The sequence below is a fragment of the Microtus ochrogaster genome, linkage group LG7_11 (genome assembly GCF_000317375.1).
Source record: "Microtus ochrogaster isolate Prairie Vole_2 linkage group LG7_11, MicOch1.0, whole genome shotgun sequence".
Taxonomy (NCBI): domain Eukaryota; kingdom Metazoa; phylum Chordata; class Mammalia; order Rodentia; family Cricetidae; genus Microtus; species Microtus ochrogaster.
Window position 1 is genome coordinate 26,403,975 of NC_022032.1, and position 22,375 is coordinate 26,426,349.

The window sequence follows — 22,375 nt, forward strand, 5'->3', positions numbered from 1 at the left end:
CCAGATGAAGGTTCTATGATGATATGCAAGATATTCGTCAGTATTGCTATAGGATAGGGTCATTTCAGGTTCTTTATCCTCAGCTGTCCAAGGAACTAACTGGGGACCTCGGCTTGGGCTTTTTTTTCAAACAAATGTAACTGAAATTTGTGATAGAAGAAAAAGGAAGTTTCAACTATTTTGAATATCAGTGCTCTTAAAATGAGGAAATCACATGTACAATCCAAATAGTATACTTAATATCAAGCTTCATTGTAAAGCTATTGTAGGGACTGGTGATGTATTCTACAGTCGAGTATTTACTTACCCGCACTTGGAAGACCCTGGGCTCAGTCTCTAGTACTTAATTGAACAGTTAGTGTTAGCATAGGGGTAGATAATTAAACAGATACCTGAGAAGGGGATCAGTTTTGCTCTATGCAAAAGTCATGGAGATTTGAATAAATGATGCAGGATAAATTAAATATAAGAAAATAGGATTCTGGCATCTGCTTCACACTATATTGGACAAATATTCCAGGTTCATAACTGTCCTAAAAATAAAATTTTAGAAAATAATGTAGAAAGACAATTTTCATGATCCTGAATTAAATGTTTTTTTTAAAAAAATATACTAGTAACATTAACCTTGAAAAAACTCAGATAATGTTAGTATAAAAAACTTCCGTTCACTAGAAATCACTACTGAATGAGTGAAAAGAGTTGCACAGTTCATGTCTGTGGTTTGCATATCCAAAGGTACACAATAAAAAGAGCTTTTATGCAGAATATTTTTATAATTCTCACAAATAACTGCACCAAGGATGGTTAACAGAAATGAATAAAAAGCTTTTAGTAGCTGCCTCTGCAAACAGCCAAACTCATTAAACCACAACGAGATATTATTGCTTACATATTAAAATAACTGGAAATTTTAAAAAAACAACTAATATTTGTTGGCAAAGACACAGAGCAAGAGAATTTATATACAGCCTTCAGAAGTGTAAATTGATACATTTTTTGGCCTTATCTGGACAGCTAATGACATGATTAATTCATGAGTCTCAATTTCTTTTCTTATTATGTACCGTCCCCAAGTGCATACTGCATACACACAGACTAGAGAATTGCAGTAGTTTACAGAATGGTTCGATTTCACAAACACAAGGTTGAGAAAAGAAACCCAGTACTGTGGATACATACTGCAACACACTACTGTTGTAAACTCAAAGCAAAGTAAAAGCCATATTAAAGAGCTCAGAATAATGTTAGCTACTTTTAGTGGACTATTATAATTAAAAAGCATGGTAAAAAAAATCTGCTAGGATGTATTTAGTGTGCTCATTTGTTTGGGGTTACCAAAGTTCAGTTTACGAAAGATTCTCAAACTGTGTGATCATGATCTAGTCACTTTCTAATGGAATATGATATGTTTACTAAAAATTTAAAAATCGTACTATTGATATTATAATTAGTAGTAAATAATGTCAGCGCCAGTTGTTTCTTTTCATATCAAAGAAATGTTACTAAAATAAATGTTTTAAAACCTATTACATATTTTAATTTCAAGGCAATAATGTAATTCATTTGTGTGTGTGTGTCTTTACACGTGATTGCTGACATGTGTGTGAGGTGCACGCACATGTGCTCTTGAGTATAGAGAAGGGAATTGACACTGATGTTGAGATGGGGTCTCACTTGAACCCAGAGCTTGCCAATTCCAATATCTCTGAAGGACTAAGATTGCAGGCAGTTGCCATACCCGCTCCCCATTCATGTTGAGGCCTGTGGATACAAACTGGTCCTCATGCTTGCTCCATTGCCAGTGCTTAACCTACGAAGCCAGCTCTCGAGAAGTTGAGTGCACATTTTTCAAAGATGTAAAGCTTGTTTTTGAAATTATAACCAATAAAATGGAAATACTCAACATATGATATTTACTTAGGAATACCATATAGAAATGAATACATTTTGCTATTTGTTATGAGCCAAGAGAACACTATTAGGAAATAGTTTTTGTAAAAACAGAAGCGTGCTCCTGTCACTGAGTGATACACATTAATCCAAGCAGGTGGTAGTATTTCAACCCACTAATTCATTTCAAATTCCAAAGAATTTTACAGAATGAAATTTATAAACAATTTCCCCCTTCTGGAATGTTCTTGAGAGCAATACGTGATGTGTGTACTTTACACCATCACATGAAGTTGAATTAACCACCTAATGAAGCCCTCTACTGCCCCCTGCAGTTTTTCCTAAAATTAGCAATGTTAAAACATTACCCTAAGACAATTCTTCTGTAGGACATTGACCTAAAAGTGTAATGATATTCTTGGTCACTGTCCCTTACTACTAGTAGGAACACACTCATTGTTCTGAAAAGGAAAGTTATCTCTATACCTAGTTAGATGTTTCCAAATGTCTCTAGATGGGCAGGAATCAAACCTGCTGTAAACATTTTTTCGTTTATCTGTTTAATGCTATGTTTGCAGTCATACCTGAGGGGGGAAAATAGAAGAATTATTAATTGTTCTAGAAAGTAGAATCAATGGGAATTTGATTCTAGCAAAAAGTCATACCAGTAGTGATCCGTATCCTGTGTCTTTCACGTGTCTTGTTTTGTTTTCCATTGTGTTGACTGCAGAGCTGACAGGGGAAGCAGAAGGTTGCCTTGGAAATAATATAATTTAAAATGAATAAAAGCATTCTTCACTATATCACTTAAACTCCATTAGGAAAATAATCCAATATTTTAATTTTGATATCTATATATAACAAACTAAAATGTAGCCTGTTTAAAAATAGTAGGTGTTAAAAGCATCTCTTCTTTATGAGAGAAATATTTACATTTACAATGCAACATTTCAGATAAAACTTAGAAATTTAAACCTCCCAGAGGAAGCTTTGAACACTAAACTAAAATTGAAATAACCTTTTCCATCTTTGGGCTTTTTTGGTTTCAGACTTGTGCAGACCTGGCTGGCAGGTGGCCTGAGGGTGAAATAAGCCCAACTCTTCCCTTTCTTTAGGACATTAGGTGAAAGGACTTGATAAGACTTTGGAAAAATATTTACAAAATTTCTTTCATTAGGGTGATATTTGAGTTTCCTTTTATAGTTATGGATTATAAGAGAGAAAGATTTAAAAGGTGATTTTTAAAGTTGCATGTTAAATCTCACTTTTCTGTGGTGTGTGTGTTTTAAATAATTAGGATGTGATTTTAAATTTTTTAGACATTCTCCCAAGAGAAAATTCCATGTGTTATGAAAATGCCATTGTTAAGTAGTACAAAATAGCAAAAATAAAATGCATTTTTGTTTTATATTTATTTTTTGCTATCTTAGTGGATGAGTAAATTCAATACTCATTTAATTTAATAATATAATTTGAACCTATTTAAAAGAAAGCAATGCAAGCAATTGTGTCAGTTACTGACTTTGATTACTGTGGTAGGTGACATCTACTAATAATCTGATTTCTTAAGACAGAGAAGTGATGTGTATAACAAATAATATGAAAAATGTTTTCTAATCTGTAGTTTAGTCAAACTCTATTCTTATTGAACTGATACCTTGACCTAGAATTATAAGATGCAATCTGCTATCTTAAAAATTGTGTAAGATAATACAAATTACTACTTATAATACACCATTAAAGATAATACATGGCTAACTTAAAATACAAACATTTAGTATTTAATCTTATGTATTGATGTCATCTTCTTTACCCACTTCTAAAATACAAATATAGTGGGTAAGCAACCATATTTATATATGAACCTTTGGGCTCTCATAAAAATAGAACAGAATGATAAACCACTATCACTTCTGATTATTATCACTTGGCAACTGTTTAAACTTAAGGGAAAAAGCTTTCATAATTGCAATATATGGATTTACCTATGAGTTTCAACCCCATCCAGTTATTAATAAAGATCCAGTTTATACATGCATGCTATATACTTGATAGCAGTTTGAACAAAAGCTTGGCATTTGTTTACAGACTGTTAAAAACAAATGTTTAGTCATAGCAAGTTCAGCATGTTTTCACACTTACTATTTATTATAGCCCCCTGGGCTTTTTCACATCGAAATGCCTACACGCAATCATGTCTTCTCCCTGCCGGTCACCTGAGCAAACTTTAATCAAGCCAAGGCACATGAAGGAACACTAGTGAGTGACAAAGTTGTCGGTGACACATGGGAGCCCACTTTCTCAGCTTCTCTTACGGCTTCTTCACAACAGAGAAGAAACACAGAGTGCAGGTGAAAGGCTCTTTCTCGTGTGATTCCAAGGAGTATAGATCGGCATTGTTGTCCGACTAACGTTGACACCGAGACGATTGCTTCTCTTGTTCTCTGCTCATCATGTCGCTACCTTATCTCTGACTTTTGTTCCACCTTTATGTGCTTCCCTCAATGTCTTTGAGGTCGTTCTTTACCAATAGAGAGATGCTAACAGTTATGCAAGGACTACTGCTAATATCTCCTAGGTGATCTACCCACATTGACATGTAAAATTACATTCAGTTTTAGATTGCATCAGGCTTTACTTCAAGTTATGTATCTGTTTTTAAGATACTGTCACTTTTAAACTGTGTGAGATTTCTGGAAAACAAAAACCACACATATTCAAGCAAATAACCTATGTGTTCTAGACAACATTAGTGAAATAAATATTCAAGGGTATGTTAAAACTAACCTGACACTCATGTAATTAACTCTTCCCTTTGAAAGGTTTTTGCGTGTCGCTTGCTCAGTTGAGAATTCATTCTAGGTTGGTGAAGCCTCTTCACATCTTCAAAAATAGATTACAAATTGAATGTGCCACAATCAGATGGTCAAATATAATCTTAAGTCTTCTGGACACTCTATCACTCTTCCTTGAAATACTAACAGAGCACCTGCCACTTCATAGCCAACAGTGCTCAGTTACTAGCTTGCTAGTCCCTTATTATAAAAACGCAGGGGTCATATAAGGAATTCCACACCACACCTGTGTTCACAGCAGCGTAAAAGCTTCACTTTAACTAAAGACGAGCAAATGACAGTTCCTCTGCTGTCTGTGGCAGTTACATTATGCTTTTAAGTGGTTTCTTTGAACCATCATAAAAACTCCATGAATAGGCATGATTGTCATTTCACAAAGTAAGATAACGCTCAAAGAGTTGAAGTTTAATATTAGGCAACATAATAGGTTCTTTCAATCCAAGATGGAGATCATCTGGGTCTTTCGATGATAAGGGCTGTCATTCATACCAATGTATTACAGTAATGAACATCTGGTGGGTAAAGGCACTGGATAGTTCAACCTGTAATCCACTTTCATTCCATTTGTTTGTAATAACCTCTGCCCCTTTCAGTGAGTCTTACAATTTAAATACTATAGCAAAGGCACATTCTATGAAATTATAAGAGCTAATCTGAGAACGTACAATGTACTTATAGATGATAGTTTTATCTGATTATTAAGAGTTATGTCTGTACATTACTAAAACTCATTGCTCTTCGGGCTGACGAGGGAGGGGGACTTGATTGGGGGAAGGGGAGGGAAATGGGAGGCGGTGGCAGGGAGGAGGCAGAAATCTTTAATAAATAAATAAATAACAAAATTCACCCTATAATTTGTAGAACATAACTAGGCTTGCTGTGTCTCTTTAACTCAAGACAGTATACATTTATCCAATATGTATATTTTTCAAGAAGTATATATCTTATCATTATGTGTGTTAATGTACATATTGTGTACCTTTTCCATGTTTAAATCGTACAGCTCTGTCATCATTTTGTAATGTGATTATATTACATTCTGTAATTTCTGTTGTTTCTTGCAACTTGTTTGATCAATTCTTTATTTCCTATACAACACTTTTTCACATTCATATATGGACAGATTTACAATGAGTTTGCATGTATACTTTGGCAGAACAGACACATATGGAAAAGGTGATTTCACAGTAAATCTACTGTCTTCATGGACCTTGTGTAAAGTCCCATCAGCTTGTAATGCAGTATTTTCCTCGACTAACACAAATATATGCTCCTACTGGTACTCAAAAGAATTATTTTTCCTTTCTTATTGTTATCATCCAATATATATACTTATTGTCCATCTAATATTCTGTACATGTCTCCCATGGATGGTAGAAGTATCCTGATGGTGCTCTTCTTGGTTCAGTGAACACATGACCTATTCTGCATTTCTCTGTGATTTGATAAGGTCAGAAGCTGGCTGTAGTCTCTGCAGAGTTGTAAGGGAAGGAAGGCTCTAGCAACCTTCCTGTCAAAATCAGTCCCCCCTGATACTCATTTTCTAGAGGCTAACAATTAGATACTAACAGAAGCATTATGAAATTTTATTGCACTTGGCAGTTTTCAAAAATATATCTGATTACTGTTTTATTCTCTAGCCTTACTAGGATTGATTGGCAAAAAATATATGTATTATATATATGTATATATATGCATTATGTCTTGACATGCATGCTCATGATATTTTGATATGCTCAGAATGTCATATGCATAGATGTCATCTCATACAATGAGCTTCCTTCAGTCACTTTGCCTACATAACTGTTGTCTCCCTTAGTAAACATTTTATATCTCCAAACTTTTGATTCCTGGGTTTTGTGTCATATCTGAGGTTTTCCTCAAGCAAATATACCGTGTATATAAACTGGGAAGTTATGAAATTGTGTCACTTAGTGATGCTAAGATTTCCTCTAAAGTTCAACTTTATGTATTTATGTCATGCTGCCATAACTGGTCCAGCCTTTTCCCTTTTTCTTAGTGCTGAGAATCAAGCCGAGAGCTCTGACAGCCTTCAATCCAACTTTTAAAGTCTGTTATGTAATTATGTTTCAATTAAAATTAATATGTACATATTTTAAAGACTACATGCTTAAAGACTAGTTGTATAGATGCTGGTGTATAACTTTAGAAGAAAGTTATCTCATTTTGTTTATATATGGTAGATGGGCAATATATATGTGGTAATTATTTATTTTACTTTATTTTTTAAATTTCATTTTACATTCCATTCACAGTCCTCTCCCTTACTCTATCTTTCCCCCGCACCTCTACCCCTGTCCATCCCCCATCCACTCCTCCTAAGGGGTAAGGACTTTTATGAAGTCAACAAAGTCTGGCACATTAAGTTGAGGCAGGACCAACCCCCTCCTCGCTGCATTAAGGTTGAGACTGGCATCCCACCATAGGTAATGGGCACCAATAAGCTAGCTCAATGCACCAGGGATGAATCCTGGTCCTATTGCCAGGTACCTCACATATAGTCCAAACTTCACCACTATTTCCCATATAAGAAGGGCTGAGTTTTGTCCCATGGGGGCTCCACCACTGTCGGTCTAGTGTTCATAAGTTTCCACAAGCTTTATGTATAGATTTCTCCATCATGATCTTCAAGACCGTGAATAAGTTTGCAAGCCAACACATTTGTAAATATGTAAAAGAGCTGTTATACAACAAAAAAAATTAAAATCATTTTAAAAATCATATGCACAATATTTGTCTTAAAACCAAATACAGTTTAATTGTGCTTATTCCGAGAACAAAATATTAATATGAACTCTGTTTTACCATAAAAATTTAAACAAGTCAAGATTTGTTGATAAGATGTTTAGAATTAGCAGATTCTGTGTCTGTCATATTAAGGCAGAAGTGTTTTGAATTTGTCTTCCTAAATTTTTAGCCTGGTGAAGTTTTGATTGTGTGCTTTTCCTTGACAGGCTTTCGCAGGCAAAGACCTGGAGGAGCAGCTTCGGGCAGTATCCAGTGTAGATGAGCTCATGTCGGTCCTGTACCCAGACTACTGGAAAATGTACAAGTGCCAGCTGAGGAAAGGCGGCTGGCAGCAGCCTACCCTCAACACAAGGACAGGGGACACTGTCAAATTTGCTGCTGCACACTATAACACAGAGATCCTGAAAAGTAAGTACGGGCAGCAAAGTGCAAGAAGAGCCTTGTGTGTTCATCAGTGATGATGATGGTGTAGGCCTTTGCTTCCAGCTCAATATACTTTAAGTCCCCCCCCCAAAAAAAAATAAAGAAAATAGAAATTAGTGGAATTACTTTGAATAAAACACTTTGGCAATCCTTTTTACGTAGTTAGATGATTTCTTGAAATTCACAGCTAGAAATACATATCAACAAACATCTATTTTGGGAATTGAGACAATATTTCATTGCAAACATTTGAAAATACTTAAATTTTCTATACTGTTTTAATTTGTTTTAGTAACTTAGGTTAGGTTAAATGTTTGTATTTCAAGAAAAGTGCATGCTTTTCCTTTGTGGGGGGGCTATGCTTAATTTAACTTCTCTGCTAGAACATTAGAATGTTTATTCATTGTGCATAAGATACATATCACTCTGGGCACTATTTTCACAGATAGGCAGGCAGGCAGACAAATGCACACACACACACGCACATACACAAACACTTAAAAACAGTGAAAGAAAAGTAGTTACTAATCCACATCACCTTCCGAAAGCTACATGCTCTCTTAACATCTCATAAATAACTGACTCAGAGTTTCCCTTTATGAAGTAGATGAATATCTACCATAATATCTCACAAAATTATGATGTTGTATAAAATGACATAATAGGAGTTGGCAGACCAATTAAGAAAAAGCCTTCTTTAGTTTTAAATATTACTCTGTTTTAACATTTGGTATTGGGGTCAGGGAGATAACTCAGGGAGTAAGAAAGTTGGCTTTACAAGCATGAAGACCTGAATTTCAATGCCCAGCACTTATGTGAAAGTATGCATAGTTAGGAGTGCTTAAAACCTCAGCATTGCAGAGAACAGACAATGAGAAGTCCTGTGAACTAAGAGGCCAGCCAGCCAAGCCTAAAGAGAGTTTCTGGGGTTCACTGAGGAAACCTATCTCAAGATAATAAGGTAGAGAATGGAAGAGGTCTCAGCATCTCTCTCTAGCTGTGAATGGCATGCACCCCACCACACACATACAATTTGATACTGCCAAGTATGTTTAAAGCAAAACCAAACAAATTAAGGGGAATCATGGTGGGGTAACCCATAATTTATTATTCGTGAAAATGTTTAAAGGAAATATGGAAGAAATAAACAACAACACTCAGAAACGGCATCATTTTTTAATATAATACAGAGTCAATAATGTCACAGGTCAGCCAACATCTTATTGGAAGCAGAGGTCCAAAAGAAAGCATGAAGGGGATAAGAACTTTGATTTTCCTGAGAAGAGTCAGTTTAGGTTACAAGTCGTAATAGATAGAAAATAACTTTGCCTTGCACATTGCTACTGTCATGACATTGTTCATAATTGCTGGAAAGCTTGTTTGAAAATGAGCTTTGAATTGACACCAAAACCATAGTAAAACCATAGTTTTTTTTTTTTTTTTCGTTTGCATCTCAGTTTAAGGAGAAAAACAGGAACATGTTGTTTACATTTGCTTCATGACCACAGAAGTTGCACATGCCAGGCAACGAGCGTAGCGTAGTTTCTGCACAACTTGTAGTCCTCCATATATTAAAATTTCCCTTTTTTTAAGCAAGGAGAACCAAACATATGTGTTATGATAGTGGTGTAATTTTTTAAATCCTTAATTTAAATCTATTTTTGTTACCTCCCTGAAAAAAAATCACTTTAAAAGGAATCTTCCTCAGCTATTCTGATAAATCTTGTCTTACGTTCCGATTCCTACACAAAATATTAAAATCTGAAGTCAAATATGAGTAAGTTCCCAATGCTGTAGGCTTTGTTTCTCCCTTGGTGGCTTCTGTGTAACTTATGGACTTCCCTATGACTCGACAGGTATTGATAATGAGTGGAGAAAGACTCAATGCATGCCACGTGAGGTGTGTATAGATGTGGGGAAGGAGTTTGGAGCAGCCACAAACACCTTCTTTAAACCTCCATGTGTGTCCGTCTACAGATGTGGGGGCTGCTGCAACAGCGAGGGGCTGCAATGCATGAACACCAGCACAGGTTACCTCAGCAAGACGGTAGGTATTTCACACCTCAATTCTCCTTTAGAGCCCTCTAAGTAATCAGGGGAATAGGAGCATATACCTCTGATCCCATTACAGTGACTTACTTCCTGTAGAATGGTGCTTACGTTTTATTTGGAAAAATGAAGTAAATGTATCGATCAGCTTGTGGTTTTGGTGCTACAGTTTCACAAGGAAAGAAATTCATGCATTATAAACTCTGCTCATATAGTAGAGTCTTGTCAAGAAAACAATATGCATGACAGTACAATCATATGCATATATGCTGCATGTAGGACATGTATGTCTACCTGCATTGTGTATACACTTATTTATACCCGCGTTTGTGGTGAACTTCGGAAACCAGAAGGATAACTCAGTTGTTACACTTAATTTGGAAGTACAATTTCTGAGTTTAGTCTCCAGTACCAGTGATAGGGGTTTATAATGCCTGTGCTAAGAAGGGAGAAATAGGCTCAATAGCCAGCCAGGCTAACCAGTAAGTCCCAGGTCTCTGTGAGAGACACTGTCTCTAGTAACACAGTAGGTGGCTTCAGAGGTATTATACCTGAGGTTGACCTCTGGCTGTCATATGTACACACACTTGCACACACACATATACACACACAACCTGGAGAGAGAGAGAGAGAGAGAGAGAGAGAGAGAGAGAGAGAGAGAGAGAGAGAGAGAGAGAGAGAGAGAGAGAATATAACCATTTTCATTTACTGACCAAGCACTTTAAAATATTTAAAGCCTCTGGCTTTCGAAATGTAGCAAAAATATGTTCTCAAAATACAAAGTTAAATAATCACTTTCAGTGGTACAATCAAAAATTGAAACTGGGATTTGATTTCCTTGATGTAAAATTGTATCACATTGATGGTTTAATTGAATACACACTTTAGCTGATCAACAATATCAGCTATTTTAGGACAATCTCATTGATGGTAGGAAGTAAGACTATTCCCTCAATTATTACTGGTCTTTCCAGTTAAAAAACAATCTTTAAGTCTAACTAAAAGTTATATGTGAAATCACTAGAAAAGAGGGGACTACGTGATCGTTAAGAACTGAAGAGAGCCTAGAACATTGGTCATACAAAAAGGGTCAGAAGATATTATAGTAGGAGATTCTAAAGGGTAAGTTGCAAGGAAGTCATGAATATCATAATCTAGTTCTAAAACCAGTGGGGCTCAATGAACGACCTTGAAGTTGGAGAATGACAACATTAGACATGTGCTTTTTTATAAAAACACGCTGGGTAACCATGTTAAGGGGACAGATGTGGAAGAGAAGAGACTAAAGTATGGACAACAGAAAGGGTACCATAGCTCTAACTGGGAAGAGCAGCGAAGGCATCTTGATGCACAATGACAGTGGAATCATGGCAATTTATGATAGCTGGGAACCAGTTACCATTTGTCTGAAGACCCCTCTTATCCAGCTGCACACTCATGGTCTCCCATCTATTGTGTTTGCTTTTCACGGTGATTCATTCCAAATCTCTCCTGATTTCCATAATCCATACTTAAAGCTGTGACTCAGCTTCCTCCTAGAAAGCCAGTCAGTATGCCTATGACTGCCTGAGAAGCAACTAAGTCAATCTCATTCTCCCCCATTTCCCTCTGTTTTTATTGTCACACTGTCATCAGTTTGGTCAAGCCAAGTATTCTTTTAACGAAAAGTTTAATCAACAGTTCCACTAATAAACTTAACTTCCAAGTATCTCCGGAACCCCGATTAGGTCTTCAGTCTGATGTAGCTCACATTTATCTCTCACTAGGACCCTAAGACACGGATCTAATAGCTGCTGTCCCACATCCGTGCTTAGTTCCTTCCAACATACTTGCAACATTATGTAGTGACATAAACTCTTCTCAGTAGCCCTGTATTGTTGAGTCCGGGCCAGCATCTTTCCAGTGTACTGATTGGCTCGTGTTTGACTATTGGAATACCCAGAAAAGCATGTCTTCTCACCTACAAAGACTGCAAGCTGACTGCTTTTACCGTTCCCTTCGTTAAGACGTGATTTGCCAGGCCCACCGTAATCTCTCGCTCTCGGCTCCCATTTCTCTTTGCTTCTGCCCTCAAGAGCTGCTCTTCACTGCTACTCGAATTCCTCTGACCCAGGTCACGTGGATGCTCACCTGTCAGTCATTTTAGTGTTGTGCACCATGTCAGAAACGTCTCCATACATGTTCTTCCCCAAGTCTCCATTTATCCTGTGAGGCTCTGCTCGCCCTTAGAGTCACTCACAAAAGCTGTTTCCACATTTCCCTGACGTGGCGCTGTGTTATTCCATAGCTTCTTTCGTTACTTGTCATTTTCCATCATCACATCCTCTGTCGTATTTGCCATGTGTTTACTTCTTTTTTTTATTCTTTTCTCTTAATTCCAAGAAAACAAAACCTGTGTGTTTATTAACCTAGAGAATACAGTGCAGTCTTTGACACGTGCTAAACACTTGGCTGAGTAGAACGAATACTTGAGCAAAAAGATGTTACTTCCAAGTCAGAGGTCGAGTTTGCGGTGTGCTGGTTTTAGGAATTTGAAAGCACTAAAAGGTGCAGATAATTAGAATCATGTTGCACCTAGAATTCTATCTAGTGAAGTGACTGGGTCTGTTGCTTTTGATTTGTGAGAAAGCACCATGCTGCTAATTTTTATTTGAAGTGAAGCCTAGTGTGCTTTTTAATAGCAACTTTATTTTTCAGAATAGAAAAACAAATACCAACGTAAAATCAGAATCCATTATTTGTCTCAGCCATGACTTCTTATTTTGTAAAACCAGGCTTTCCTTAGACTAAAACAATGAAAATGACATAAATTCACATAAATAAGTAGCATCCCATTGTGTTTTACAGGAAGTTGCGACATATACATCCTGTCCACGTAAGATTTTGGATATGGCCAAGATGATTAGTATCTGAGCATGGAGAGATAACTCAGAGGTTAAGAGTGCTGATCTTATACATACAGGACCAGAGTTTAATTCCCAACGTGAAGACCTAGTTGTTCACAAAGACCTATAACCAGCTTCAGGGGATCCAACTTCTCTAATATACATGCCTTACCAGACACACACACGTACACATAATTAAAACTAACCTTGTAAAATAAAAATATTTATAATGTCATTAAAAGTAGCACAAGTATTACGAATGAGAACTGCACAGGTTTATGGAAGTGCATTCAACGAGCCATCCCAAGTAGCTAGAGCATAAAACTCCCAAGGGCAGGATGGAATGCTCAGATGTATTTTGCTTTTTAATACAGTTTGCTAAATCATCTACTTAAAAAATTTCTCCTAAAACAATCTTACCAATTTACACATGAGCATGTGTAAAGATTTCTCTTCAATGAAAAGAAATAGGCTTTTACTGCTAAATTTCTTTAACACAAAAGAAAAAAAACACAAATAAACAAAATACCCAAGTTTTTGTTTTGTTTTGTTTAAGTTTCAGACACACATTTGAGCAGTCCAAGTCACCTATGTGAGTCATATGGACTTTAAGACCACTGGGGCTTCCGGTGTTGTGCTCTGATTGTTGATTATTTTATAATGGAGAAATAGAAATGTTTGTATAGGTCTCTGTGAAGGGCAGGTTATCAGAATGCACGAGGAAGACCGTTTCTAGTTGTAAAGTAAAACCACATGGACTGAGCATTCCAACCTGAAGTAATCAATACCAACTGCTTCAGAGGCTTCCCCGTTAAACACCTAGGGACATACAGATTGGATGCCATCTTAAACTCCTGCAGAAACATTCTCTAAGTGTATTTTCTTCTGTGATGTTGTATATTTAGGCGATAAAACCGAAAGCTAAAGCGATTTGTGCCTGAAGTAAAAGTTATTTGGAGATGAAAGTAGAGACAGAAGGAAGGTGGGTGCTTTGAAGCCACATGCTTGTTGTGAGAAGCTCCTGAATGTTAGTTGGGCAGTGGTGGTGCATACCTTTAATCCCAGGAATCGGGAGGCAAAGGCAGGCGGATTTTTGTGAGTTCAAGGCCAGCCTGGTCTAGAAGAGCTAGTTCCAGGACAGACTCCAAAGCTACAGAGTAAACCCTGTTTAAAAAAACCCTGTTTTAAAAACAAAACAAAACAAAACAAAACAAAAAATACCCAAATTCCTGAATGTTCCCATTTGCCCAAAATGTCATCTCACTGACTTTGATGCTCAAGAAACTGGACCCTTTTTGTATATGTGATAGTATTAGGCCAGAGCTACCTGCCTGGCCAACAGGAGCTAATTTTGAGCATTATTTAAACTACTTTATTTCCATCTCAAAAATTCTCAATTTATGTTTAGAATTTTTATAGAAATCATATAAGGTCACGCCTTTAATCCCAGTACTCAGGAGGCAGAGGCAGGCAGATCTCTGTGGGTTCGAGGCCAGCCTGGTCTACTAAAGTTAGTTGCAGGACAACTAGGACTGCTACACGGAGAAACCCTGTCTCGAAAAATCAAATTAAAAAAAAGGAAGAAATCATATAAGCATAGGTGATGACAAAATTATTTTTTATAGGTTATATTTAAAGAAAAGGTATCATAATTTCTTTGTAGCATTACATTTCTGCCTTAGTATAAAATTGAACTTTATAATAAAAATGGGCGCTATTGTTTTGTACTGTAGTTAGAAACATTTCTTCCAGAATGCTGCAGTAGTGTGAAAGATTAATTTATTCAACTCATGTATATTTGTGAATTTGATAACTAGAATATTATTTGTCTTGTACCTTTAACATGTTAGTATTTGGCAAGTACAGTTGTTAGAAAACAGGTTTTATCTTGATGGGGAGAAAAATATTCCTGTTGAGTTTAGTAATGTACTGTAGCCCAGTTTATTCCCAGCAAAGACGGTCTGCACTTTTTCTTGGCCAGCCTGTAATGTATGGAGATGGGAAGTGCTAATCTGCAGCAGTTGCTATGCCGGGTAAACACTATTGTTCCAAAGTGTGCTTTACTTGAAGTCCTTTCTTGTTGGTAAGACTTGGCCATTACAGATTCTCATTAAAGAATGCCAGTAGATAACAACAGGGAACCTAACGTCAGAAATATTTCCCATTTCTCTTTACTTAGCATGTATTGGCAGAATATAAAATCAGAAGTTTTTCCATTTTCAGACATTCAGGAAAACCTTCTTAATATGTATGCCTTTTAAACTCTATCCCAAAGCCAAACCAAACATGTAAACATATATAACATCTGTTCATAAAAATATTTTTACCACTTAAATATTAAATCAAATATAAATTAATATTATGTATTGTTCTGGAAGTACTTTCTTTGTTGCATAAAACTGTTTTATTTACTTATATTAGACTGTAATTCATTACATTTTTAAGTAGATCGTGCTATCTTTTAGTACCTACTAAATAGACACACTAGATAGGGACTATTATTTAATTCTGCAAACCGTACCTGAATTTTTTACTTTGGACTTAAGTGAATAAAAAATGCTACTAGGTACAGATTAAAATGCAAATTCATGTGACACCAGTGTGAGAATACCGTTAAAGCATGATAGAATCTTCTTACTGTTTCAAACATCAATATTTTTATATAGGTCATGACTCTACTGACAGATGATTGTAGTTAACTGTTCAGATTTCTTGGAAAAGCTTAACTACTTTTCTAAATGCATGTAGTATTTGAATACAGAAACTAAGAAAAATATCCTTTCTGGGTATAATCTTAAATCCATCCTTATGAACATGTTATGTTTTTTATAGAAAATAGCTGAATTGTTGAATGTATATGTACCCTTCAAGTAAAAAGAATACACATCATATACTTCAGATCATTCTTTTTTTTCAATTTAGGTTTATTTTGATAGCTACATTAAAAACGGAATTTCATATTGATAGTATACTAAATATTTAAATATGTATGCATTGTGTAATCAGGTTAAAAGCCTATGTGCTCAAATATTTATGAGTTATATCTGCAAAAATACTGAAGATACTTCTTGCTTTTTGAGATATGCAACACGCAATGACTGTAAGTGGTCCCCTTGCTGTGAAATAGTACCGTAGAGTGTCTTACTGAAGCCTTGTCCTAACATTCTTCCCCAGGTTCTGAAAACCATCCTTTCTCCTCTTAATTTCAGTGATTTTGGTTATTTGACTTTCCACATACATATGAGACAATGTAGTACTTGTATTTCTGGGCCTGGCTTGTATCACTTTACACAATCTTCATTCAGATTTAGCCATGATACCATAAATAACTTTATTTCTTTCTTGACAATTCAGTGAAAATGTCTTCCTAGTGTGTGCTCCAAGCTGTCAAATGTATTTTAACCATTGTCAGTAATTGTTATGTTATATGATGGTGTGAAAGTACAACCAGGGAACAGGGGGAAGTTGCACAGCTCGGAGGTATTTCTCCCTTTGGAGCACGTCTCAGACTGCTAAAACAATGCAGAATAACACAGCGTCCAACTATCATTGTTTTACTATAAGTAGATCTTACAGGCAGGCAGCTAAGGGGTAGGCTCTTGCTTCTACCATTCTTTCTAGTCATAAGCTGGCTTATGAACCTTAGAATCAAAATCCACTTAGTTTATGTGTTACGCCCGCCCACATCCCTTTTTGAGACCTATAGTTCTCCATGAACTAGGAATGCAGAAAACACCTTAGTTACACCTCATCTTCAGACTCTGGCCCAACAACACATAACATGCCTACTTTATTTTCAGCTCCATTTTTATAAGGTCTGTCAAGATTGCAATAACACAGCTTTGTTTGTCAAAATAATGGATTGCTTGTTTTTATTTTAAATGTAAATTCTTGAGATCTGAGATGTGTAAAACTTTCAAGAAGAAATTTCTTTTGGGATGGAAATGAGTTTTATAACTGTAATTTATGTCTGTGGATGTGGTTGCCATAAAATAGGACTTAACTAAGCATTCTAGGCTGTGTGGCCAGTAGCTTTGCTCATAAGTCTGGATATTCACTACAGATAATTTGTGTTGCATCTTAAATTCCTAGGCTTTTAAGACCTTGATACTGAGTAATCTTGGATTCTGAAACAATTCTTTTTCCTTGAACATACTGGTCTGTCACTCCTCTGTTCTATATCATTAGTTGGTCATCATATTTTTAATATGCTCCATAGCAAGTGATTTGATGTCAGCATCTGAAATATTTATTATTCTGATGGAAGACAGTATTTAGGAGCAAACTTTTTTTACTTTGTTATCATTTTAAAAGCATTAAGGAGGCTCCGCCTATATGACATAGTACCAAGCCATAACAAGCTAATTTCATGCACTCTTGTGGACTCCAACATTTACCATAGAAGTCCTTAGTAGCATCTATATAATATTTTTTTTCTTTTTTGTCCCTTTGTAGTTGTTTGAAATTACAGTGCCTCTCTCTCAAGGCCCCAAACCAGTCACAATCAGTTTTGCCAATCATACTTCCTGCCGATGCATGTCTAAACTGGACGTTTACAGACAAGTTCATTCCATTATTAGACGTTCTCTGCCAACAACACTATCGCAGTGAGTATGAATTAAGTCTGTCTTTCTACACCTTCTCCTAAGTTAAAATTACCTTCAAAGAAACCCAAGTTTGTTTAAGGAAGTTTTATAAAGACTGTTCTATTTATCATCAAATACAAAACATAAAACATTATCCAATAAAAGTAGATTTAACCCATTGTATGGACAAGATAGTTCACAGCATAAACAGACAGTCTATAGAATGGTGCACAGCCCACCGCCATTCACATAACTAATGAAGTAGCCACATTGATTTAATGTCTGTGAAGTTGAGTATTCACTTGGAAATTATTCTAAAGCTTAAAAATTTAAGCCTTAATGATTTAAGTTTAAAACAATTATTAACCACTCATGTTATGATGATATACTAAAATGTAAGTTGAAATATACTTCCTATTTCTTGTTTCAGCAAACATTGACTTGAAATATTACTAATTAATTGGATTTTCTCTTTATATTACTTGAAATAATATTCAAGCTATCATTTAACATTCAAGTTGTTTTCTTGTCTCTCTTTTACTATAGCAAAGAGTAGCACTAGATTAAAGGGAAGGGCAGATTATCAATTTAGACACTGAATAACTGATATTAGTACAAATCTGTCCTCCTTTGCTTGGAAAAGAAAAGATCTTGCAGATATCGCTGAAGAAAACCATAGTAATTTAAGGAAAGTGACCCACCTTAACTGACAGGGCCCATCTCTCATCTCATTCATGCAGGCCCTCGAGTACTATTTATTTCTTGACCCTATTTCCGTAGGCAAAGCATCTGTTCTGAGAACTTTAGGCATCATCTCTTTGTTCATGGTTCCCAAAATTTTATTTGAAGATCTGATCATGTATTTGTTTTCTAATAATTTTCTAAACTTATCTATTTTTCATATAATTATGTTAGTTAGCTCTGTCTTAAACCCAAAGATTAGTTCATTCCCTTCTATTTCTCTTTATTTCATCTCACAAAATTCTCGTATTCTTTGGAAATTTAGAAGTTGCAGTTATCACGAATTTCTTCTTTCATCCCGCACAACTATGAACCATTATCTTGGAGAAGAGGGAGATCCATCTTCAGCCTTCATTTAATTCTCATTACTTCCATTCATCCACTCTAGTCTGTGTGGACGTCGGATTTAGCACATCAGCAGCAAACCGGTCTCTTAATATCGAATATTTCCCTCATTCCTCTACGCTGTTGTAAGTAAGCTACAAAAGACATCATTTGATTTATCCAGGCAAGAACAGTGCTTATCTATTGCTTAAGGAATTGTGCACAAGTTTCTCACCATTCTTCGTCTTTGTCATCTTTCTTGTCATTATTCTCCATGTCTCTGTTTTACAAAGTTTGATTCCCTGATCACAAGGTTTTTTCCTATTCTGTATCTTGTTTCTATTATGACTTCAGCTTGAAGTAAGTTCTCTTTACTTTATTCCTTTCGAAGGCCACATCCATTTCCTCGAGCTCAGATGAAAGCCTTTCCCCTGCATTTGTCTCATCAAAATACCACAATCAGCATTGCTTCTGTGTTAATTTGATAGCATCTTTGCTTTGTGCTATGAATATTATGGCTTTAGACATGGAATTGTGTTATTACATGTACATGTAGTTTGCTTATTTCATAGCTACTATATTCTGTTAAACTGATAACTGATTATGTTTCCATGGCAAATACTACAGGAAAATCAATGTACTACAAAATATAAATAGAAGGATATAATCATGGAAGGGTAGAAGAACACAAAGAGAGAGAGAAAGAGAGAGAGAGGGAAAGGGAGGAGAGGGAGAGAGAGAAGTGAATATTTTTTCTTTTTTTAATTTTTTTAAGTTTTATTACTTTTTTTTTATTGAGAAAAGGAAAAAAAGTTCCCCCTCCTCTCAGCCTCCCATTTCCCTCCCCCTCCTCCCACCCTTCTCCCTCTCCCCCCACTCCTCTCCCTCTCCCTCTCCAGTCCAAAGAGCAGTCAGGGTTCCCTGCCCTGTGGAAAGTCCAAGGTCCTCCCCCCTCCGTCCATGTCTAGGAAGGTGAACATCCAAACTGGCTAGGCTCCCACAAAGCCAGAACATGAAGTAGGATCAAAACCCCGTGCCATTGTCCTTGGCTGAGAGAAGTGAATACTATATAAAGACATAAGTATCTTGGTTTTTTGAGACAGGGTTTCCCTGTATAGCCTTGGACAACCTGGAACTCACTCTGCAGACCCGGCTGGCCTTGAACTCACAGAAATCTGCCTGCCTCTGCCTCATGAGTACTGGGACTAAAAGTGTGAGACACCAATGACTGGAAAGTCACAAACAAGTATCTTAAAGTTACTAGTGGTGAATTTATTGCCTAATTGATTAATGCCTCCATTGTCCACGAAGATGTAAGGAAATTTAAATCTAGTGGCAAAATTGGGATGATTTAATTAGATTTTAATCCATGAAATTAAATGCTATTAAATAATCAAAAGACTAAGGCTGTGATTTTGAAGTAGTGAATACCTATCTATGAATCTTCATGTTTTTATAAAAATATGAAAATAGAATATGAAGTTTTATTGATAAATGTTATGTAAAGATTTAATATAGTCAAAGCATCTTGAATTGTAATTTATACATCATTAAGTGACTGCAAATTACTATTTGAAATCAATCATCGTATTATGGCAGTCTTTCAGGTAGTGTCTAATTGAAAAGAAAGATAAAAGGGGATTATAAAATAGAAAATTCTAGCGCAGGTTATAATTCATCTTTTATTTGATTCCTGAATTGTTATAAAATATTAGCCCTAAAAAACTAAATATGTTTAATAGTAATAAGTTACATTTATTGGAATTTAAGAGGAGGGTTTCATTATTGTGAGGACTCTTATTTTTGCTAAAGAGAACAGAGGATACACAGCCCAGGGAACTTTTTACTTAAGATTTGAGAACTCAATGTATTTAGTCCATTAATCTGTAATAGATCCTCAATCCCATTGCTTAAAAGCTCAAAAGCTAGGATGTTTTCTTTTTCTAGCTCTAATTGCCCAGTTTTCCCTTTGAATTCTTGAATGTCATGCATTATTCTTTTCCTTTAAATATAAATAAACAGAAAAGCATAAGAATAATTTACTAACATTTATAAAAGCATAGACCTTGGATACTCCCACTAAATTGATTAAGACATAATCTTAAACCATCTGATCAAAAATAATTTTTCATCAGAATTCAAAAGAAATCATTTCAGGAAGTTCTAGAAATGTTCTCTTTGCAAATTTACAATTGCTGTGTACATAGGTCATTATTTTTTGAAATTTTGATGTATATATCTGTTTATCATTTTCTACAGTATTCTCTCTGTATATAGAAATAGAACATATATACATGTGTTTATTTTTAATTTTTTAAATTTTTTCTTTGTATTTTTGAGACAGGTTTCTCTGTGTTACTTTGTTGCCTCCCCTGGAAATAGCTCTCATAGACCAAGCTGGCCTCGAACTCACTGAGATCCTCCTGCCTTGCCTCCTGAGTGCTGTGTTTATATATAAGGGTATAGAATATATATACCTATACATATAGAAACATAGGTATAGAATATTTATGAACATATGTTTGTATAGCTATAGAATATATATAGTCTAACTTGCTCAGTTTAGGACCTCTTGACATGAATGTATTTACCAGTAAAACTCAGTCAAGAGAAGTATTGTTTAAACCCTAAAGCATTATTTTCTTTCCTAGCAAAATATTATGTAGTAGCTGCATGGCCTGGTTTATTGAATAATCATAACATTTCAGTTCATTTCTATCAAATACCAAATAGAAGTGGTGGCGTTTTTTAGTTAATTTTACATAGATTTGGGGAGTCAAGGATCTCTTAGTGCACAAAACCTCAGTCGAAATTGTAGAGAAAATGAGTCACAAATACACATGCATGAGGCAGCATGACATAAGATTCAAAGTGTAGGGGGTTGCTACCAAACATTTAGAATTTACTCTACCCAGAATAGACACATTTTTCTAAGTTTTCAGAGATATAAATTGACTAATAAAATTGATTTTAGCATTGAATACACCAGTTTTTCTCATTGAGAAATGCATAGATCCTTGAATTCATGACCAGAAGTTTTCAAATAATGAAATAATTCTTATAAAAGTAACTTTATGCTTCATAAAAATTACAAGTTCTGTTTAAATAAGAAAGTAAGAAGGTTTATTTGCTTACATGGTTCCCCACATAGATCTACATGAAAAATTATTTTATGCCTTGCAGAAAGTGTATGCTTCAAGTAATATGTTTTACAAATGAAGAACATGAAATGTCTTATTTATAAAAATGTATATATGCTCATTAGTCATTTATTTCTTTTGAATATCAGTTTCAACAGCATGAAAATGCCTTGAAGATTGAAACATAAAGGCAATAAGCACTTTGTTGTAATCCTTCTGTCTATCCTGACAATACTTCCTTTCTTTATAATATAATAACATTTAAAACTTTTGTTTCTACTTCGTTTTTTAGGATAGTATGCTATAAATCCTAAGCTGTTGCTTTTTACACCTGAAGGAGGGAGTGTCATTTAGGAGCTATAAATATATATTTCTCTGAATACTGGTTTCTTTAATTCAATAATATCTAGCATAATTTCAGATTTTGACATTAGAATGTGTTTATAATGAGTAATATTTTCTTATTTGTGTGAAGCTTCTCATATATTTTAGAAATTTAAATTGCGTTTTAAAACTATTAGAATTCAAAATACTTATTTACCTTTAAGCAAACTGTTACTTACTATTCCGAAGTTTGTTTTATCAAGAATATTTCAGTCTAATATAATTGAAAGTGTTTGCCAAAACCTCTGTTCTTGTTCAGCATGCGCATGAAAAAGAAGAGGTGGCACAACCAGATTATGTGGACTCCGCATTTTCTTTTTCTTTTT

At 35.3% G+C, this 22,375-nt stretch overlaps 1 protein-coding gene across 1 annotated transcript in view; it reads left to right on the top strand.

Annotated features, from left to right (window-relative positions):
- The window catches only part of Vegfc (vascular endothelial growth factor C), a 97,332-nt gene that overhangs the window by 64,122 nt on the left and 10,835 nt on the right, over positions 1–22,375 (top strand). The window contains exons 2-4 of the mRNA XM_005362606.2: positions 7,724–7,925; positions 9,797–9,987; positions 17,330–17,481. Coding sequence (XP_005362663.1) covers positions 7,724–7,925; positions 9,797–9,987; positions 17,330–17,481 — 545 coding nt within the window. The remainder of the gene's footprint in view (positions 1–7,723; positions 7,926–9,796; positions 9,988–17,329; positions 17,482–22,375) is intronic.